The sequence below is a fragment of the Rhinolophus ferrumequinum genome, chromosome 9 (assembly GCF_004115265.2).
Source record: "Rhinolophus ferrumequinum isolate MPI-CBG mRhiFer1 chromosome 9, mRhiFer1_v1.p, whole genome shotgun sequence".
Classification (NCBI taxonomy): Eukaryota; Metazoa; Chordata; class Mammalia; order Chiroptera; family Rhinolophidae; genus Rhinolophus; species Rhinolophus ferrumequinum.
In genome coordinates, this window is record NC_046292.1 from 15682400 (window position 1) to 15699615 (window position 17216).

At 34.7% G+C, this 17216-nt stretch overlaps 1 protein-coding gene across 4 annotated transcripts in view; it reads left to right on the top strand.

Annotated features, from left to right (window-relative positions):
* The window catches only part of KDM1A (lysine demethylase 1A), a 54230-nt gene that overhangs the window by 6797 nt on the left and 30217 nt on the right, over positions 1-17216 (top strand). For 2 of the 4 annotated variants that reach the window (XM_033115976.1, XM_033115977.1), the window contains exons 2-3: positions 1214-1379; positions 12811-12870. In XM_033115976.1, the coding sequence (XP_032971867.1) occupies positions 1214-1379; positions 12811-12870 (226 nt within the window). The remainder of the gene's footprint in view (positions 1-1213; positions 1380-12810; positions 12871-17216) is intronic. The other 2 variants (XM_033115979.1, XM_033115980.1) reach the window with 1 other exon arrangement.

Here is a 17216-nt window from a genome sequence, read left to right on the forward strand (position 1 = left end):
AAAGATATTTCAAAAGTTAAAGTAGATTACATTCACTATAATTCACAGGACTATTCATTTCAGAAATCTGATAAGTTAGGTATATTGTATATGTGAAAACCATGTTGTCTTTGCTCTGTCTCCACATCTAAATTTTTTGTTTCATTCACTTTATCTTTTCATTAAATCTGAAATAGAGAGCTATTGTTTCTATGGCTTCCTGGAATCTCTATTAGAGTAGGACTTACGGAGAGTTTGACAGCGTTCCAAGGTAGATGACTATTTTGTAATACCATATTACACATTTCGGCAAACAGGTCTTTAATAATCTTCCCTGTTCTAAGTTGCTCTACCCCCCCAGTAAAACATTCACTAAGACTGCTTCCTCTTTCTATTTATTACCTGGTTCTCTCCTATAACTATAATGTGAATTAAGACCTGTAATCTCCATTTCCACATCACTTCTTAATTTGTTGTAATAGGTAGGATTCTTTGCTCAAATCATTCAACTCTCTTAGGTCGTCAGTTTTTTTTTTAATGTGTCTTTTCATAGTTTTTATTTCACCGTTGCCATTTGCAACTTTTATTCTTTATCTTCCCCCCTCCCTGCTACCCCTAATTTGGTTCCTGGCATTCTTTTGCTGTTTTCCCATGAAATAGTTAGACGTACACGCTTGGCATTAGACAGACTTGTTATTCTAGTTAGCTATATTTTTGCCTAACTGGGGGTTATTTTAATTGTTGAAACTTCTAGTATGTGAACATGAATATATTATACATAGACACACACTTTTTTTTTTCAATTTCGGAGTTTTAGAGAGCCTCAGAGTCATTCATCTAAACGTCAGTGCTATGATGTAAAAGTTGCATGTTGGGCTAAATCTGAACTGACAGGATTGTTTCAGGAGAGATTTTGTTTTTAATAGCTACCCATTACCAAGCTAGCTTGTTCCATGTTATTTGCTTATTTCCCTTAAAATTTGCTGTACAAATAAATATATGGAGATGGAAGGAGAACTGACTCTGGGTGGTGAACACACAATGGGATTTATAGATGATATAATACAGAATTGTACACCTGAAATCTATGTAACTTTACTAACAATTGTCACCCCAATAAACTTTAATTTAAAAAAAAAATTGCTGTTAAAAAGCAGTCCACATGGTTCCAGATTGAGTCCCTGATTTTAGATGTTCACTGTATTTAGCTTTCCCTGGTATAATCTCCATATAGGTAGAGTACAGAGAGATGGATGAAAGCTTGGCCAACCTCTCAGAAGATGAGTATTATTCAGAAGAAGAGAGAAATGCTAAAGCAGAGAAGGAAAAGAAGCTTCCCCCACCACCCCCGCAAGCCCCACCTGAGGAAGAAAATGAAAGTGAGCCTGAAGAACCATCTGGTAAGTTGTAGTAGCCAACCAGTTTTGTTTTATCTTGGAAATAAGAATAAATGGATTGATTCCTATTCTGTAATGTTATTTATGTCTTTATCTTTGGTTTATACTCTGGTATTGGCCATGTGTGTCTTTATGTATGCATGTACATGTGTTGATACGCTTTGTGTAGATCTGTACATACATAGGAAGGAGGAAAGTAAAGAAAGGGGGGGAAGGATAGTGGCAGTATAAGGCAGTTGGAAAGTTGGAGAAAATAAACAATTACAGAAAACATACAGAAAGCCTAATCCAAAGAGCCAAAACCCTCAGTGATAACTGGTTCAGAATTTAGAGAGAGAACGGTTCAGAAATTCTTCTGGCTAAAGTATCCATTTACCAGATGGTTAGATAAAACCTTCATGGTGTGGACCAGTTTTGAGGAGGGTCTTTTCCTGATGACAAATTTAAAAATATATTCTGATGTCAAAGAAAAGGCCTAAGTAACTGTTACTGTTTGTGTCATTGAGCCCTCCAATGAAAGGAATGATATAAGAAAAGGCTGTGAATAGATGCTGAGCTCACATAGTGTTTCTTGTGGCATGGAAAGATTGTTGGAGTTTATAGTATTTGTTTCAGAGCTTCACATATCTTTAAAGAGTTCTCACTAATGTCCCTTTAGCCTGAGTCCTGAGGACACCCAGACCAATGAGAGACATCCATGTCTGTTTTAGACCAAACACAAGTAGAATCTTAATTCATTTTTCATATCTTCTGCCCTTAATGGCATTTCATTACTCTTCTTGACTTTGAATTTTCACTAAGTTCACCTTAAAATACTTTTTTTATATTTCTAGTAGTTCTAGGCCCAATTCACCTCAACAATTCTTTTAGTCCTACACCTTTTAAAAACAAAATGCTTGTTTCAGACCCCATCTGCTGTTTCTTGTATGACTTTCATATGAACCCAGACTAAGGCATATTTTGTTTGAAAAGTTTTTATCTGTTGTTTCTCTCTCTTTCTCCCCCCCCCCACCTCCCGTCTTTTAGGTTTTTCTTGTGTTATATAAATCACCAGAAGTTATTTTATTTAAGAAAAAAGGATTCATACCAATGTATTATTTGAGAGGATTACAAACCAGGTGTTAATTTACATTTAGATTTAGAATATACAAATAGATTGCGGCTAAAATTCTCAAAGATAAAAATTTATATTAATAATTTACAGTAATTATAATAAAGTGTAATAAAAAGAACATAGTCTGAGAACATTTAGAAAAAAATAATTATATTCTGTGTTCATCTTAGGAATTAGGCGTTTTCTTAGAATGATTTTCCTAAAACTTTCTTAAAATGACTTCTGGGACAACTCTTCATTGAGAGTAGGATTTTACCTTTCGGACTAATATCCCTTAGGCATATGTAGCCTTCTCTGTACCTCAACCCCTCCTCTCTTTTTGTTGATTTTTTTCCTCTCCTCTTTCAAGATTTATATTTTAGCTCTCTTCCCTTTACTCTCTACTTTCTTCTGTATTCTTCATGACTCTTGCCTTCTTTTTTTCTACCTTTGCTGTAGACTTGCTAATGAGATACAGCAAGGGGCTACTGATCTCTTAGTTCTGGGTGTTAAGTGTTATTCAGTAGGTGACCTGATTTCTCAGATGCTGCCTCACCCTCTTTGTGTGGTTGTCAGTGTTTTCAGTAAATAACTGATTTATCATTGGTACCCAGTTGATACATACTTTTTTTGTCCTCTGAAAATTTTAAACCAAGTCTTGGTGTTGGTGTTTTCTTTTTGTGAAAACATTTATTTATTTATTAATTCTCTTTTCCCATAAATGTTTGGGACTGTTCTCACAAAAAGTAAATACCTTAGCAAAGGGCTTTAGGATTTAATGAACTGTCTTTATGCTATTATGTTCTAGCTAATTTTAATCCAGTGCTTTAGTTTAATTACCTTAATATTTTGGGGGGAAGGTGAAGATTTGTTTCTTAAGTTAAGGATATCGTCAGTGCTCAGAGATGTGTTGATAACAGCTAAAACTTACCATATGTGGTTATGAAAATAAAGTTGTCTTTCCTTTAAAACAACTGAAAATTTTTTTTAAAAAAATTCCGGGGTGATTTAGGGAAGTATGTTCCTCAGAAAAGTAGTGACAGTTTACTGACTTATGTAATTTAGAAATAGACAGGGCCCTGATAGTGAATCATGAGATATTATCAGGTGAGTTCAAGTATTTAGAAACTGTCCAGGCTTTCCAAATCTCTTATCTTACAGAACCAGTTCTTTCACTTGAGTTTTCATTCAAAAATTGAATGGAAATATTGCCATATGAATATCTTAAAATCTTGAGAGAAGATGTGAGTCTGGTTCTTTATCAAATCTTTTCTTCATCTCAGTTATTTTAGGTAAGAGCTAGAAATTAACTTACCCTCTTAAACTGTAAGTAAGGTTTGAATATATTTCATTCTTACCAGCTTTTAAATCTGTATAGAAAATTTTGCTTTGCTTTCCACAATGTTAAGAAGAATAAAAGATTTTGTTAATTATGAAAGCTCAAGATATTCTGAAGTCATTGGGTCAAACCATTTGACTGGAGAAAATTCCTCTAGGAGAGTTCTGAGAGGGGACAGAGAGGAAGAAGGCTGGAGCCTTGGTTGTTACCAAGGCTAAGGAATATGGACTCAATGTCCTTTAAGCACTGAGAGGATGGGGGGTGGGAGGGAAGCACTGAGGTTTTTTTGAGTGAAGGGTGTTGTACCAAATTACATGTTTTGGAAAAATCCATCTGATGTGCTCTGTAAGGGTGAACTAAAGGAGTAAAGAGAGCTGGAATTGCAGAGATGTCTTAGGTTATTTTGTAATCAAGTTTAGTGGATTTGGGTCAAGGGAAAAATGTTCTCAATATCCAAGTTGAATGTTTATGGAAACAAGAAGTTTGGAGTTTTTTGATTGTTTGGATTTATTTAATTGGGAAGAAGTTCTCTGTTCTGGCTTAAACACTGTTTTTAGATTTGTCAATTTTTGATAACTTAATGTGGCTTATATATAGTTCTGTGGTAGTCCCATGAGTGAAAATGTGTTTTTCTATTAAGTATTGTTGCTTATATTTAAAATCTACTTAATTTGTTTTCTTAAACGTTTTCATGTATTTTTATATTTTCTATACACTGAATGTTTTTAATAAATGATGGTTTTTGGTTTTCTAGTAATTTTCTATCAAGGTGTGTTTTTATTTTTTTATTTTTTAGTTCAGGCAGTTGAACCTGAATAGGCTGTTTTTGGCATTGAATGTTTGGTTATTAATAGTATCAGAGAATAGTGGAGTGTCTATAAAATAGAGTAAAATTTCGGTTGGACTACTGGTTTAGAATAATTGCCCCTTTGTTAAAGTAGCCGACGTTGGAGAAATCCTTTTTTTTTTTTTTTTTGCCCTTGGCTCAGTTGTTACGCTATGTACCTTAGATTATTCCTCAGTGAGGATTTGCTGTATTAACTGATTTACTGCCACTTAGGTTTTTTATTTCCATACAAAAATATGATTTTATTTTTTTCTCCACTGCCTTTCAGCAGTTGAAAATTTTCAGAAAAACTTCACTTGCAGCTCCTGGATTTCAATTTTGTGTTGGATAATTGTTTAGGTACTCTGGTTTGGAAAGATACATTTCATTTTGTGTCAGAAGTAACTTAGTTGTATATAGCTTAAGACTTTTATAGAAACTTAACTCTAAATGAAATGAAATTTGAAATGGGCTATTGAGGTGCTTTTCTCCAGACTTCTTCAAATTAATAGATTTCTCAATAGAGACATCAGAAGTATGTTTTAAAAATTAAAAAAAAGAATGTATGTGTACCACTTTTCCAGACTCAGTGATGTGTTAATACTCTATAATGAAACACAAAGGCTTCATTGAACCATTGGTTAACTCTTCAAGTTGATTTTGTAAGATATAGTTATTAGATATTGTTAGCTGATCGGTGAGTTCTGTATTATAATCTATTTTATTGAATGACTAGGAAGAATCACTTTATCTCCTTGTTTATATTCTTAAAGGAATTCTTATAAGTATATAAACAAAGGAAAGTATGTGCTCTCCTCTCTATTGTGCATGTTAATATTGGATGTGTGTGTTTGAAAGAGATAGAACCTAGTAAACAAATTATAAAAATCATTGATGTGAGAGATTGGTATGACAAAAATAATTGATTTTAATTTGGGGGCCCTGGTCACACAATAGTCATACTGAAAGTTGAAAGTATGTTTAAAAATCACATAAAAGATGCAACCTGAATTAGTAAAAATACTAAATTGTAGAAAATACAAAGTATATGCGTATATGTGAAAGATTTTAGCTTAAAACTCAATGAAATTTGATTACAAATATGATTATAATGAAAATATCCATATGACAAAAGATTGATGACCAAAAAAATGGTGAATTGCTTATTCAGTATAGCAAAAATCTAACAGGCAGAATCTTTTGGATTATCTTCTAGAGCTTGGTAAGATAGAATTTGACTAGAGAAGGCTTAAAGATGGCTTTTCTTACTTTAAAAGAAAAAAATCAGTGGTTCTAATATTTGTATAGTGGTCCTTATATTTTCATAGTTCTTTGTTAATCAGGTGCCCTGATTTCCCCTGTGAGGCAATCATACTGGTTGCAACAGTATGAAACCCAGTACAAGTGCGGGGTTTGGCAGCATGGATATGAAATGGTCAGAGTTCAGGTGAATAGTTTTTTTGTGTGTGTGTGTGGTTTTTTTTTTTTTTTTATTATGCTGTAACTATTTCTCAAGTGGCTTATCCCAGGCTTTTTATCTCAGATTTTTCTCTTCATGCCTACAATTGCAGTTGTCAGAGAGCAGGAATAGCTTTCAGGTTTGGGGAGAATTGACACAGATTAGCTCCACAAGAAAGATTATAAAATTCTATTACATCCCCATACCCAGGAGGAGACCCTCTTTTGTAGATATACTAGAAGTTGTAGGAAATTCATTCCTGCCAGTGTTGTTTATGTTGCCATTTTGGCCTACTAGTGTCACATAAGTGCCTGAAATCATTTGAGTTCTTGTTGGAAAAGGTGTGATGTGTACATTTAGAAAACAAACCTAGGATTAATTTTCTTGCTTGTGCGTGCGTGCGTGCATATATGTGTGTGGCATCATTTCAGTGTTCTGATTTGCAACTATGCTCCAGAATAACTTACTGGAGGGCTGAGAAAAATATGTCACAGGCTGATAACGTAATCTAGATCAATTCAAGAATTTTTATTATTTTGAGAGATAACTAAAAGTAGACTAAGATGTATATCACTCTACAATACACGGTCCCCACTGGCAAATAATTTATAGCCTCATATGAGACACAAAGGTATACATAAATGTGAAAAAAGGCAAAATACTTTTAAATATCACATTTCAACATAAAAATTTAGAGGCAGAAAGGGTGGGAGGGAAGTAAGTCTTCCCAAATCCTTCTTGGCTTACTGGAAGAGTTAAAAAAAAGAAGTAGGGGGGCTAGCCCGGTGGCTCAGGCGGTTAGAGCTCTCTGTTCCTAGCTCCGAAGGCTGCTGGTTCGATTCCCACATGGGCCAGTGGGCTCTCAACCACAAGGTTGCCGGTTCAACTCCTCGAGTCCCGCAAGGGATGGTGGGCAGCGCCCCCTGCAACTAGCAACGGCAACTGGACCTGGAGCTGGGCTGCGCCCTTCACAACTAAGATTGAAAGGACAACTTAACTTGGAAAAAAGGCTTGGAAGTACACACTGTTCCCCAATAAAGTCCTGTTCCCCTTCCCCAATAAAATCTTCAAAAAAATTAAAAAAAAGAAGTAGGGGAATTGATAGTGTGGAGGGGAACATTTGAAAAAAAAATAAGAGCCATTTTCTACACAAAATAAGATGCCCTCAAATGTGGTAGGTCCTCATTTACTTCATTCTATACACATTAATTGTAAAACTCCAATGCTTTATTCCAGGCGCAGTGCTGGATTCGGAGGGTTCAAAGCTGAAGAATTCAGTCCAGTCTAGGGTTACAGATTATAACTGACTACAGTGAAGAAGAAACAATACAATAAAAATGTATTCAAAGTATGGTGGAGAACTCAGAAGTTGTTTTTAAATGTTATTCCCAAAGTTGGATTTTGGAAGTTTTATATTAAACATGAAGGGGTGAAGCTGGGCTTTTATGAAGCACTTTGAGATACTTGATTTTTAACTGTTTACTGCTTTTGGCTGATGAGAATCATTGAATTGGATGCTATCAGTTTATGTTGGGTTTTTGAGAGATTGAGCTACGTTTCTTAACGATTTCATTTCATTGATTATTTTGTTTTATTTTTATTCAGGCAAAGTAATAATTTGTTTAGTTGAGCAACTTTGTTTTTATAATTTCCTTGAATTTGTTTTGCTACCTTTATTTGGTCTGATCATGGTATAATAGAGGAACAGGGTACTTTGTAAGGATTTTCTCTTCTGCAAAATGGGGCTTGATATGAGGATCAAATAAGAAAATACGAACTCCACCTTTGTGTACAAACATCTTGTATTTAAATACAGAGCTGAACCAGGAATAGGTTGGATTGATTATTTTATTCAAAAAAGAATCAGGTTAGGTTTGGACTAGTCAACATACTTTGTCACCTTTGGAAACTGTGGAGTGTGGGCCCATTTCAACACTCTTTAAGCTTTTATATGTTAAATCATAGAAAGAATAGCAAATCTTGGTACATTCTAAAACTTTCTCTCCTCTGAGAACAACATAATCAAAATCCATGTATCAGCTATTGAAATATATCAGATGTTAACATTTTGCCATATTTTCTGATCACAGAGGTTTTAAACATTTGAAAATAGGGTTGTGTTTTTGTTTTTATTTTTTTTGCATCTTCTGATATTTGAAGATAGATAAGTACATGTGGTTAATTAACACGTAAGGAATTGTGTCTTCTTCATAGCAGTCTAGACTCAAGTCATGTTTAAGATGAAAGGAGCCTCTGATTCTAGTCTTGGAACATGTAGATTGCCAGCATTCTGAGAAACTTACTTGACCAGAAAAAGGGGATTCTCTGTCCTTGGGAAACTTATTCATGGTTATCAGTTATGGAAAGTTACAATGGTTCTTTTAATAGCAGGTCCAAAATAAAGTTCAATATTGGCATTTTTAAAAACAGGTGAATAACTAGAAAAGTAAGCTTTGCTGTTAACTACTCAAACACCTTAGGCTTGGTAGTTGAGCAGCCTCCATAGCATCTGAATTGTAGACTTTCTTTGGAACATTTTGAAAAGTTAACTACAAACAAAGACTTTGCAACAAAATAAGGAAAGAAAACCCCTGCTATGGGATGTGGAGGGGAATAGCATGTTGAAAAAGTCATTTCTTTCCATTGGTTTGGAAAAGCCTTGCTTTTCTCCCTTTCCTGTAGGGCTTACTTTCTTTGGTATAGGATACCTGCCATCGAGCACTTCTGCCCCAGTGTTAAGTCTTGGGGGCAAATCAGTGGTGCTCCTGCTCCTCCAGTGGTATAGTGGGAAAATTCCAGGCAGGCTCCTCCCTCAAGTAGCACCATTTTCCTGCTTTCTAGACCTTAAGAAGGCTATCTGTTTTAGTTCAGTATTTTAAATGACAACTGTAATCCTAGGATTGCTACTCCAATTAGACCCCGTAGATTTCATTTTGGATAATTTTGTTGGAGGGTATTGAGCAGTGTTAGCTGTGTTAAAATGCTTCTGATTTGCTTCAATGGAACCCCTAAACTAGCTTTTCCTTCATGCTAGTTTAGTCAGATTTGTCAGCCCAAAATTTACTTTTTTTTGCATATCTTCGAACTGCTATAGATCATTAATTCTTCTGCCAGGAATCATAGTTTAAAAGTTAGCAGGTAAGAAATGCACCAGGAATAGTACAGTTGGAGGTGTTTTTGAAGCAGCCTCTCACTACGGAGAGGAGAGCGTGCAATGGTGATGGTCACTGGTAACTCACTACTTTTCTCAAAAAAAAAATGTTTAAACTTATTCATCATTTGTCTAGGTTGACCAATTCCTCTTTGAAACTGTGGCTTTCCTTATGGATTAATCATTCATTTACAATTGCTTTAAACTCTCTGAGCCACTTACTACCTCCATACTATTTTAAAGTCTTTTAGCCTCATTCTTACTTGAGTTCTAGTCTGTAATTTCCAGCCATCTTTAGAGTATTTCCATTTAATTTCACTAACCTATCTCCCAAATTTCCCATTTTGTCCATTCCATCCCCTGAACTTAAAAAACTTGGAATCATCTTGAAAGTCCTTTATCCCTTTTATTAAGTCTGGTAAAGTCATGTATCTTCCTGTGCACAGCCTTTTTGATTTGTTATGCCTGATCCATTTTTACTGTCACCTTTTTATTCTAGTGGATTTTATTTCACATCTAAATTATTTTAGTAGCCTTTTGATTGGATCTTTTATCTAGATCACCTTTTCCCTCTAATCTATCCTGGTACAAAGTGACCAGATTAGTTTAACTAAAATATCACCTTTTTTGCTGCTTTCCTGCCAAAAATCAGACAGTTCTCCATCGTTATTATTAAGATCAAGTTTAGGTTTGGGCTCATTGTGTCCATACTGCTCGATCTACCACTGCTCTTGGAGACCATCTCTTTCACTAAGCAGGGAACTGTGTGCTTCTCTGCATATACCATGTCTTGTGCTTTTTCTCTTTGCTTTTGTAAATGTTCTGGATCATGCTGGTGATTTCACTGCCTCCTAAGTCTATCCGAACATCTCTGGATTGCTTCAGAAAAGCTTCCCTGATTCTCTTAAGTCTGTGTTAGCTTCTTGTTTCCTTAAAAAACAAAAAACAAAAGTTTCTTGGTATTTTTCATCTTTCCCCAATTAGAGTATGAGCCCTTTTAAAATAGGGACTCAAGCTATCCTAGGTTTGTATTTCTGTTTGGCAGTTTTGGATGGGTATTCAGTAAACATTGAATTAGTAAGAATATTAAATAAGAAACTCAACGGATTGTTAATGTAGTAGAAACTTATGTTTTCAAAGACGGATTTAACTTTTGAGATTTTTTTATGCAGCTTGTCAGGTTTGATTGAAATCAGTAGTGCTTGCCTGCTGTTCCATGTCATTGTGCCACTGTCAGAAGCAGAATCCAAACATGTTATAAAGCTTCAAGTTAAGAGATAAATCTGTTGTTTCTGTGCTTAATATTAAGCACTTTTTGTTTTGTTTTCCATCATTTTTTACATCCTTATATCACCTTCTGCTTGGCTTCCTCCTGTTTCTCTGCTTAAGTAATGCTTTGGAGTTTCATTTCTTTCTTCTTTTTTTTTGACTTTCTGCCTTTAGGAGGGATCCCTTTTAAAAATCTTACCCAGAGTATTGAATATTTTCCGTACTTCTCTTACATCTTTTCATCAAAGAACAGTATCTGTATAAGAGTTTTGGTAGTTACTTTTTGCAAAAGCAGAACACAAAAAGCCTGCCCTACCTTGTTTATAAAAGAGCAACCGGTTAACCTGTTGAGGACATAAGTCCTCAGAAGTAAGAAATCCATATTTCTATTTAAAGTAGCATTGACAGAAAAGAATCAGTTAAGAGCTACCTGCAGATTAAAATAATTAGCATATTGCATGTCGAGTAGTGGGAAAAGAAGGAAAACAATAGAAATTTAGAAGGAAAACAAAATAATTTAGGTTTAATGACTGGCTTGAAAGTAGTTTTTGTTTTAATTTTTAATTTTTTTAGAAGTGGTGGTTAGATGCCTTCATGATAAGAGACTGCTTCTTTTATTTTTTGCCACGCTAGGAATATCACTTGAGAGAGGAGCTGTATGTTATTCCTAATGCCTGAATGTTATTCTTGGAAACCAAATTTACTTCATTGTTCTGAGCTACTCTCCCCACTTTTAAAAATACAGTTCAGTCTTACCGAGCTTGGTTTTATTTGGAACCAAACAAAACAATGGCAACTTTTTTAACTTTGAAAGATTTTTATGAATAAATTCAGAAGTTTAAGAATGAACATTTTTTTATTTAAACTTGAAAAGTACAATTTTAAATGCAGGGCCTGCTTTTTCAAGATAAGTTTGTAGATTGGATTAAGTAATTGGATTCATTTCTTCATAATTTTATGTCCTTTTCCAAAGGTTGTAAACAAATCATATGCTTTGTGCCTTGTTTGAGAAGCATAACCTCTAGAACCTAAAGGGCCCTTCAGACAAGAACATAGTGAGATAATTTGAGAATGAGATTCTATTCTATCTTCAAAGCAGAGCATATTCCCTCTAGGAACACATTCTCATATTGTCAAAAATCATTTCTATCTAAACAGGTTCACATACTTAAAGGTGAAGATGTCATTTTAAGTCTTGAAGACCCGGGACCATTCTTACAGTAGGATGCTACATTAGTTTCACTTTGCTGCTCCCTTTCAACTCAAATGGTAGAATAATCAGTCTACTTTCTTACTGAGATTCTTTTCAGATAAACTGTTTAAATGACGCTTGTCAATTTTTTTTAGATCATTGGTGTGTGTGTGTTGGGGTGGGGGGAGTGTTTCCTTATCTTTCAAAGATCACAGCGTAGTTTTCCGTAGTGTACCATGTGACTAGGAGTTTAAGAGGATCATAGCATCTGTCTTGGTGGTTGATTTTGGAAAAGCCTGGAAGATGATAAATCCTGACTTTCTCAGATTGAACTTTCAAGCTGTGATACTTTTCTTGAAGTTACTTCTACACATTAATCAATGAGGAAATTATCTTAGCAGGCTTATATTGTAGCTTGAGGTAGAAGTGCCACCAAGATCTTGCCTGCACAAACCTCCCCGCCCCAAGTGTGTGTCTATCTACGGTACTTGGCATATGACTGCCGGTCGTCTTATAGTGTGTGTTTAAAGTTTTACTAAGGAAGCGCTGGCATATTCAGATCTAGCACTGTCTAGTATGTATAGTAAATAAAACTTTTAGAACTGAATTGTTATATAGTCCCTGCTTTGAAGTCAATGGGAGAATTTTTCATTAAAATTGTAAGTCTTCTGCTTGTTGTCTTACATACTTTTTAGATAGGTAAGATAGAGAGATACTGAGCAGATGTTGAATTGTTGAAACACTAGATCCTAGAGCCCATGTCACACCTGTTCTCAGTCTAGCAACAAATGATAAAAGACATTTGGAATTCCAACCGTGACTATTAAATGAGACTGACAGCAAAGATTTAACAGTTAGAATTACTATGTACTTTGTTTTGCTGCCTTTCAACAAGAATCAGCATGTAAAATTGAAACATCCTGACCAGAATTTTGAAGACTATGATGTGATTCCCTGGGCCTTGATTCCAGAAGAAGGAGCTCTCTGAATATGGGTTCACTAGTTGGTGGTGAATTCGTGAGTCGCCAACTGTTAGGCCTTTATGTCCAGATATTATCTCAATTTATGGAGTAAGGTCCCTGAGTTCTCCTCTTTCCTTCCACAGGGCAAGCAGGAGGACTTCAAGACGACAGTTCTGGAGGGTATGGAGACGGCCAAGCATCAGGTGAGGGTGGCATTAGATGCTTGCCACTTAGTAGCAAGAGCCGCCAAGTCAGGGAGTGATGCTTGCAAGTGTTGTTGGCTGTGGTATCCACATTTTAGTCCCAAGCTCAGGGAAAATTCAACCCACAGGACAGAGTAGTATTAGGAGAGAGTGTAGCCAAAACAAAGGCAAGCAAAACCTTTTGAAGTCCTCAGGCCGATCTCAGCCCTCCGCTCTTCGATTTTAAGGAGATGGCGGGTACTTTTCTCCCCAGCAGCCTTTATAGTATCAGTAAACATGATATAAGACACAGACTTAGGAATCATGGGACCTTTCAAAACAAGTATAACTGTATACATGAAGAGGAGAATCCGTAGGCTGAAAGTCTTCAAAAAAGAAAAAAAATAGGACGGAAAGGCATTCTAGGACTAGTCAGGAATTATGCAGGCAAGTGACTCTTTAGAAATGGTTGTTACATGGCGTTGAGTAAATTTTTTTCAGTTAATATTACATAGTCAATCATTTTGCAGTTTAAACGTTTTCTTTCTCACACGAAAATTGATCTTTTTTTTAAAAGTCTGCTCAAAATGCTCTTTCTTTTCAGACCAAACTGAGATTTTTTACTTCTAGGAAAAAGTAAAGGGTTAAATGATTTTTAGTGGCCCATTTGGAACAGTTAAAGTTTGTTCCCGGAATCCAAAGTATAATAGTATGTCTGGATTTCTTCTTTGCCTCTTAAAGGATGTTTTTGTGTGTTCCAATGTCAAGGCTGGTTTTATATTTTGATCAAATTGGGATAGGTGTTCATTTTTGGAGTTTGTCATTTTTCAACTGTTAAGTCTACTTTAAAATTATTTGTCTATTGCAGTTTGCATGCAGCAGGTCCAGGGAGTATTTGTGTTTTACTCTCTTGGAGCAAAGGTAGTTCAATGTTAATACATACGTTAGTATTTCGGGGATCCAAAGTGTTAGAAGTAGACTTCTTTAAATGCTATCCCAAGGATTGGCAGTTGATGACCAGTAAGTACGTGGTTATCTTAGAGGAGTTAAAATCCTCATTCAGAGTCTATGGCAGATAAACCTTCACGAATGCTTTTCATCAAAGTACGCACAATTGGATCTTTATGGAATTGCTGAGGATCAGGGATACCGATACCCTTTAGAGCTCTAATCTTGAAGATTATGTTGTTTTCTTGTTGCTTTTTGTTTTGTTTTTATGTGAATAGATTTACTCTTTTGCTTAACTAAATAATACATTGTATTGCTGAAATTAAAAGGAGACTTTCATATAAAACTGTGGTGCTACTGACTTAATATTAGTAGAACATGAGTTTTGTTTCCAGGAATGGTGCTGACTATTCTGAACCCTTCAAGATCTCTTTTCAGATCTTTGTCATGTTCAGAAGCATGCATTTGTGAGATGATCAATCAGCATTAGAAACATGTGCTTATCAGCGATCAACATTCTTCTCTTAATAAAGACAAATGACCCTCATGAGTATCTTCGGGCCAGGATCATATCTTGACTTTTTAAAACCCACTTCAAGTTGGTGTATACATTCTAAATCTTATGCTAGAAGGGAACTTGAGGTCATCTTGTCTAGCTTCCTAGACAAACAGGTGGTATTGTTATCACCCCTGTTTTATGGATTAGGACCTGAAACAAATTTAAATGACTTGTTCAGGGATACACCAGCAGTTGGGGCGGTGAGAACCCAGAGGTCTTGTTTTTTCAGCAGACTGTTCATTACATCCTCCATCATGGAATCATTTAAAGTGTGTTTACCCTAAAAATAAAACCCCAAAGCATAAGAAATCATGGGATTCTCCTCTTTTTTTTTCGTTTCTCTCCTCTCCCCCTATTCTTTATTCTTTTTATTTTTAAAGTATTATAGGACTGGATATGGTGCATACATAGTTTACTAATTTTAGGTAGTCTATATGTAGATCCCATCAGGCTTTTGTTTTCATTCTTCAGCTAGAAATCTAGTTATAGTTAATTTACCTACTTTATGGGCAAAAAAAAGTAACTGTCATGGACGCCTTCTTTTCTTCTCTGTTAATTTTTATATTTCTGTTACCTTACTCTTCTCACGATACTGCCTTTATTATATCAGAATCAGGGGAGAAATGATTTCATGTATCCTCACCTCCCCTTTCTGCCTCTCTAATTGATCTATCCTGGAAGGTCTAAATTATTCCCTTAAATAATTTAACTATTTTTACTATGTTTCAGAGAAAGTGTTGAGCTAGTCAGACCATTAGAAAGGACAGTTGTGCTTTAGCATCAGTGCATTTTGACAGGTGATGCTAGACTTTCCTGGTGTGAAGTGGTGAGAAAGGAATTGAACCAAGGGCAGGATTGGTATGTAGGCAGACTTGGGGCTTAAAAACAATTTAGATAGCATCTTTGAAACATTCGAAATTTCTAGAACACCACATTCTGTTAAGTGTACACAAACACCGAAGTATAAAAGTATGTTCCAGAGCCAAGTGTAAATAGCTTCTGAATTATCGGTACTACTGATACTTCCTTTTAATAAGGATATTTTTAAAGTCAACTGTGTTCTCTAAGGTTTTACCCTCTAAAGGATGCACTTACGAGTTAGTGGTCTATTAGTTCATTTTGGAAATATCGTATAGAAGGGATGTTTTGATTGAGCTTCTAAACAGTTTAGGTTCCAGATTAATTTTTGTTTCTTTGAAAAAAGGTTAGATTTTTATCTTTCAGGCTTTTCTCCTTGATTTTGATAGTGGCCTTCCTTCCTTGAAATAATAGTTTTCATCCCTAAAAACCAAAGGAAGAAAATAATGAACTGAGAGTTTTTAGAGACCATTTTTCATTTTTAAAAATTGATAAAGTATAAGAACGACTAGGTAATTTTAGATGTTATGTAGAAGATCAAAATGGAAAATACTATTCAGGAATACACTAATGTCACAACTTTCGGCTTCTTTAAATTCCTTTTGTTGAACTTTTGATGTTTGATTTAAAGGTACTTTAAAACTGCCACATGACTTACACAAATAAAAAATTTAAATTGTTACATATAAGATTCCCAAAGTTAGCCAGCTATGTTAGTGATTTTTAATAAGAACACATGGAATGAGTAACCAAATGTAATATAAAATTTAGTGGTTTTCGTACGTGGTTTTCTTGTCATTGACAATAATATTTTGCAGTACAATTGGTGTTCAGTGACCACCTATTAAACATATAGAAGGTAACATAGCTGAGGAAAAAAACAACCCCTATTTTTGAGGAGAAGTAGAATTTATAGAATTTATTGATTTTCATGCTTATAGTATACACTCATGAAATACACCAAGAAGTAGCCTGTTGAGCTATTTGGTCCAAACACTCAGGATTGTTAATTACTATTATTATTATTATTATGTAGATAATGCTCCTTATAATATGACATGTTTTTGATCTTGGGTTTGCTTTTTTTTTGGTTAGTTTGTTTTGATTTTTGATGGTAGGGATATCAAAGCTGCACAGTTTTAGAAAATTTCACATAACTGAAATTTTCTTCTTTTCTTGCCTTAATTTCATGCTCCATCCTCAGCAATATGGCGCTCACTGATTATTTTTTTCTTTAAGGAATAATAATGATCCTGACAGCCTTTAATTTTAGGTTGGGATTCATTAAATGTGAGGATTGTTGATTTGATTTAGTAACTTGAACACAGTATTTGTGCCTTCATTATCTATTGCAGATGGATAGATCTTTCTCCTTGTCTCCGAGAACAGTGTTTCTTAATGTGCAGCCCATATTAGCATTAGGCATTTTTGCCTGACCTCTTGTTAATCATTATTTTTTCCCTAGGTAGTGTTTGAATGTCTTTGTGGAAACAATACCTCAACAGCTTAACTATAATTTTCTAAGTTACAGCTTTATCTGCCTTGTTCTTTTTATTCTCCTAATCTTACTAATACCTTTCCTTTAATTTTGCTTCCATTATCAGTGCTTCCAACTTCTTGTTTTATATGCTTTAAAATAATTAAATATGGATATCTGGTTCCTATTTCATTAGTCATATATAATTCAATTTTATTGAACCTCTTTAAATTGTGTCTTGATATTTTCATAAGCTGATGGTTAAGTACATTTTTCTAAGGTGATCTTAGAAATACATGTAAATGTGTATCTAAGGACATCTTATAAAGATGTACTTATTTATACATCTTATAAAGATGTATCAATTTAATACCCAATTTAAAGAATTTCAAAATAACATATTTTACTTGTAGTATATAAGATATGTGTACACTACATATATATGTAGTATACAGTGTATTGCAGTAACATGCTTCACTTGCATTATTATGTAGTAAACCATTTCTAATGTTTCTGCCAGAAAAG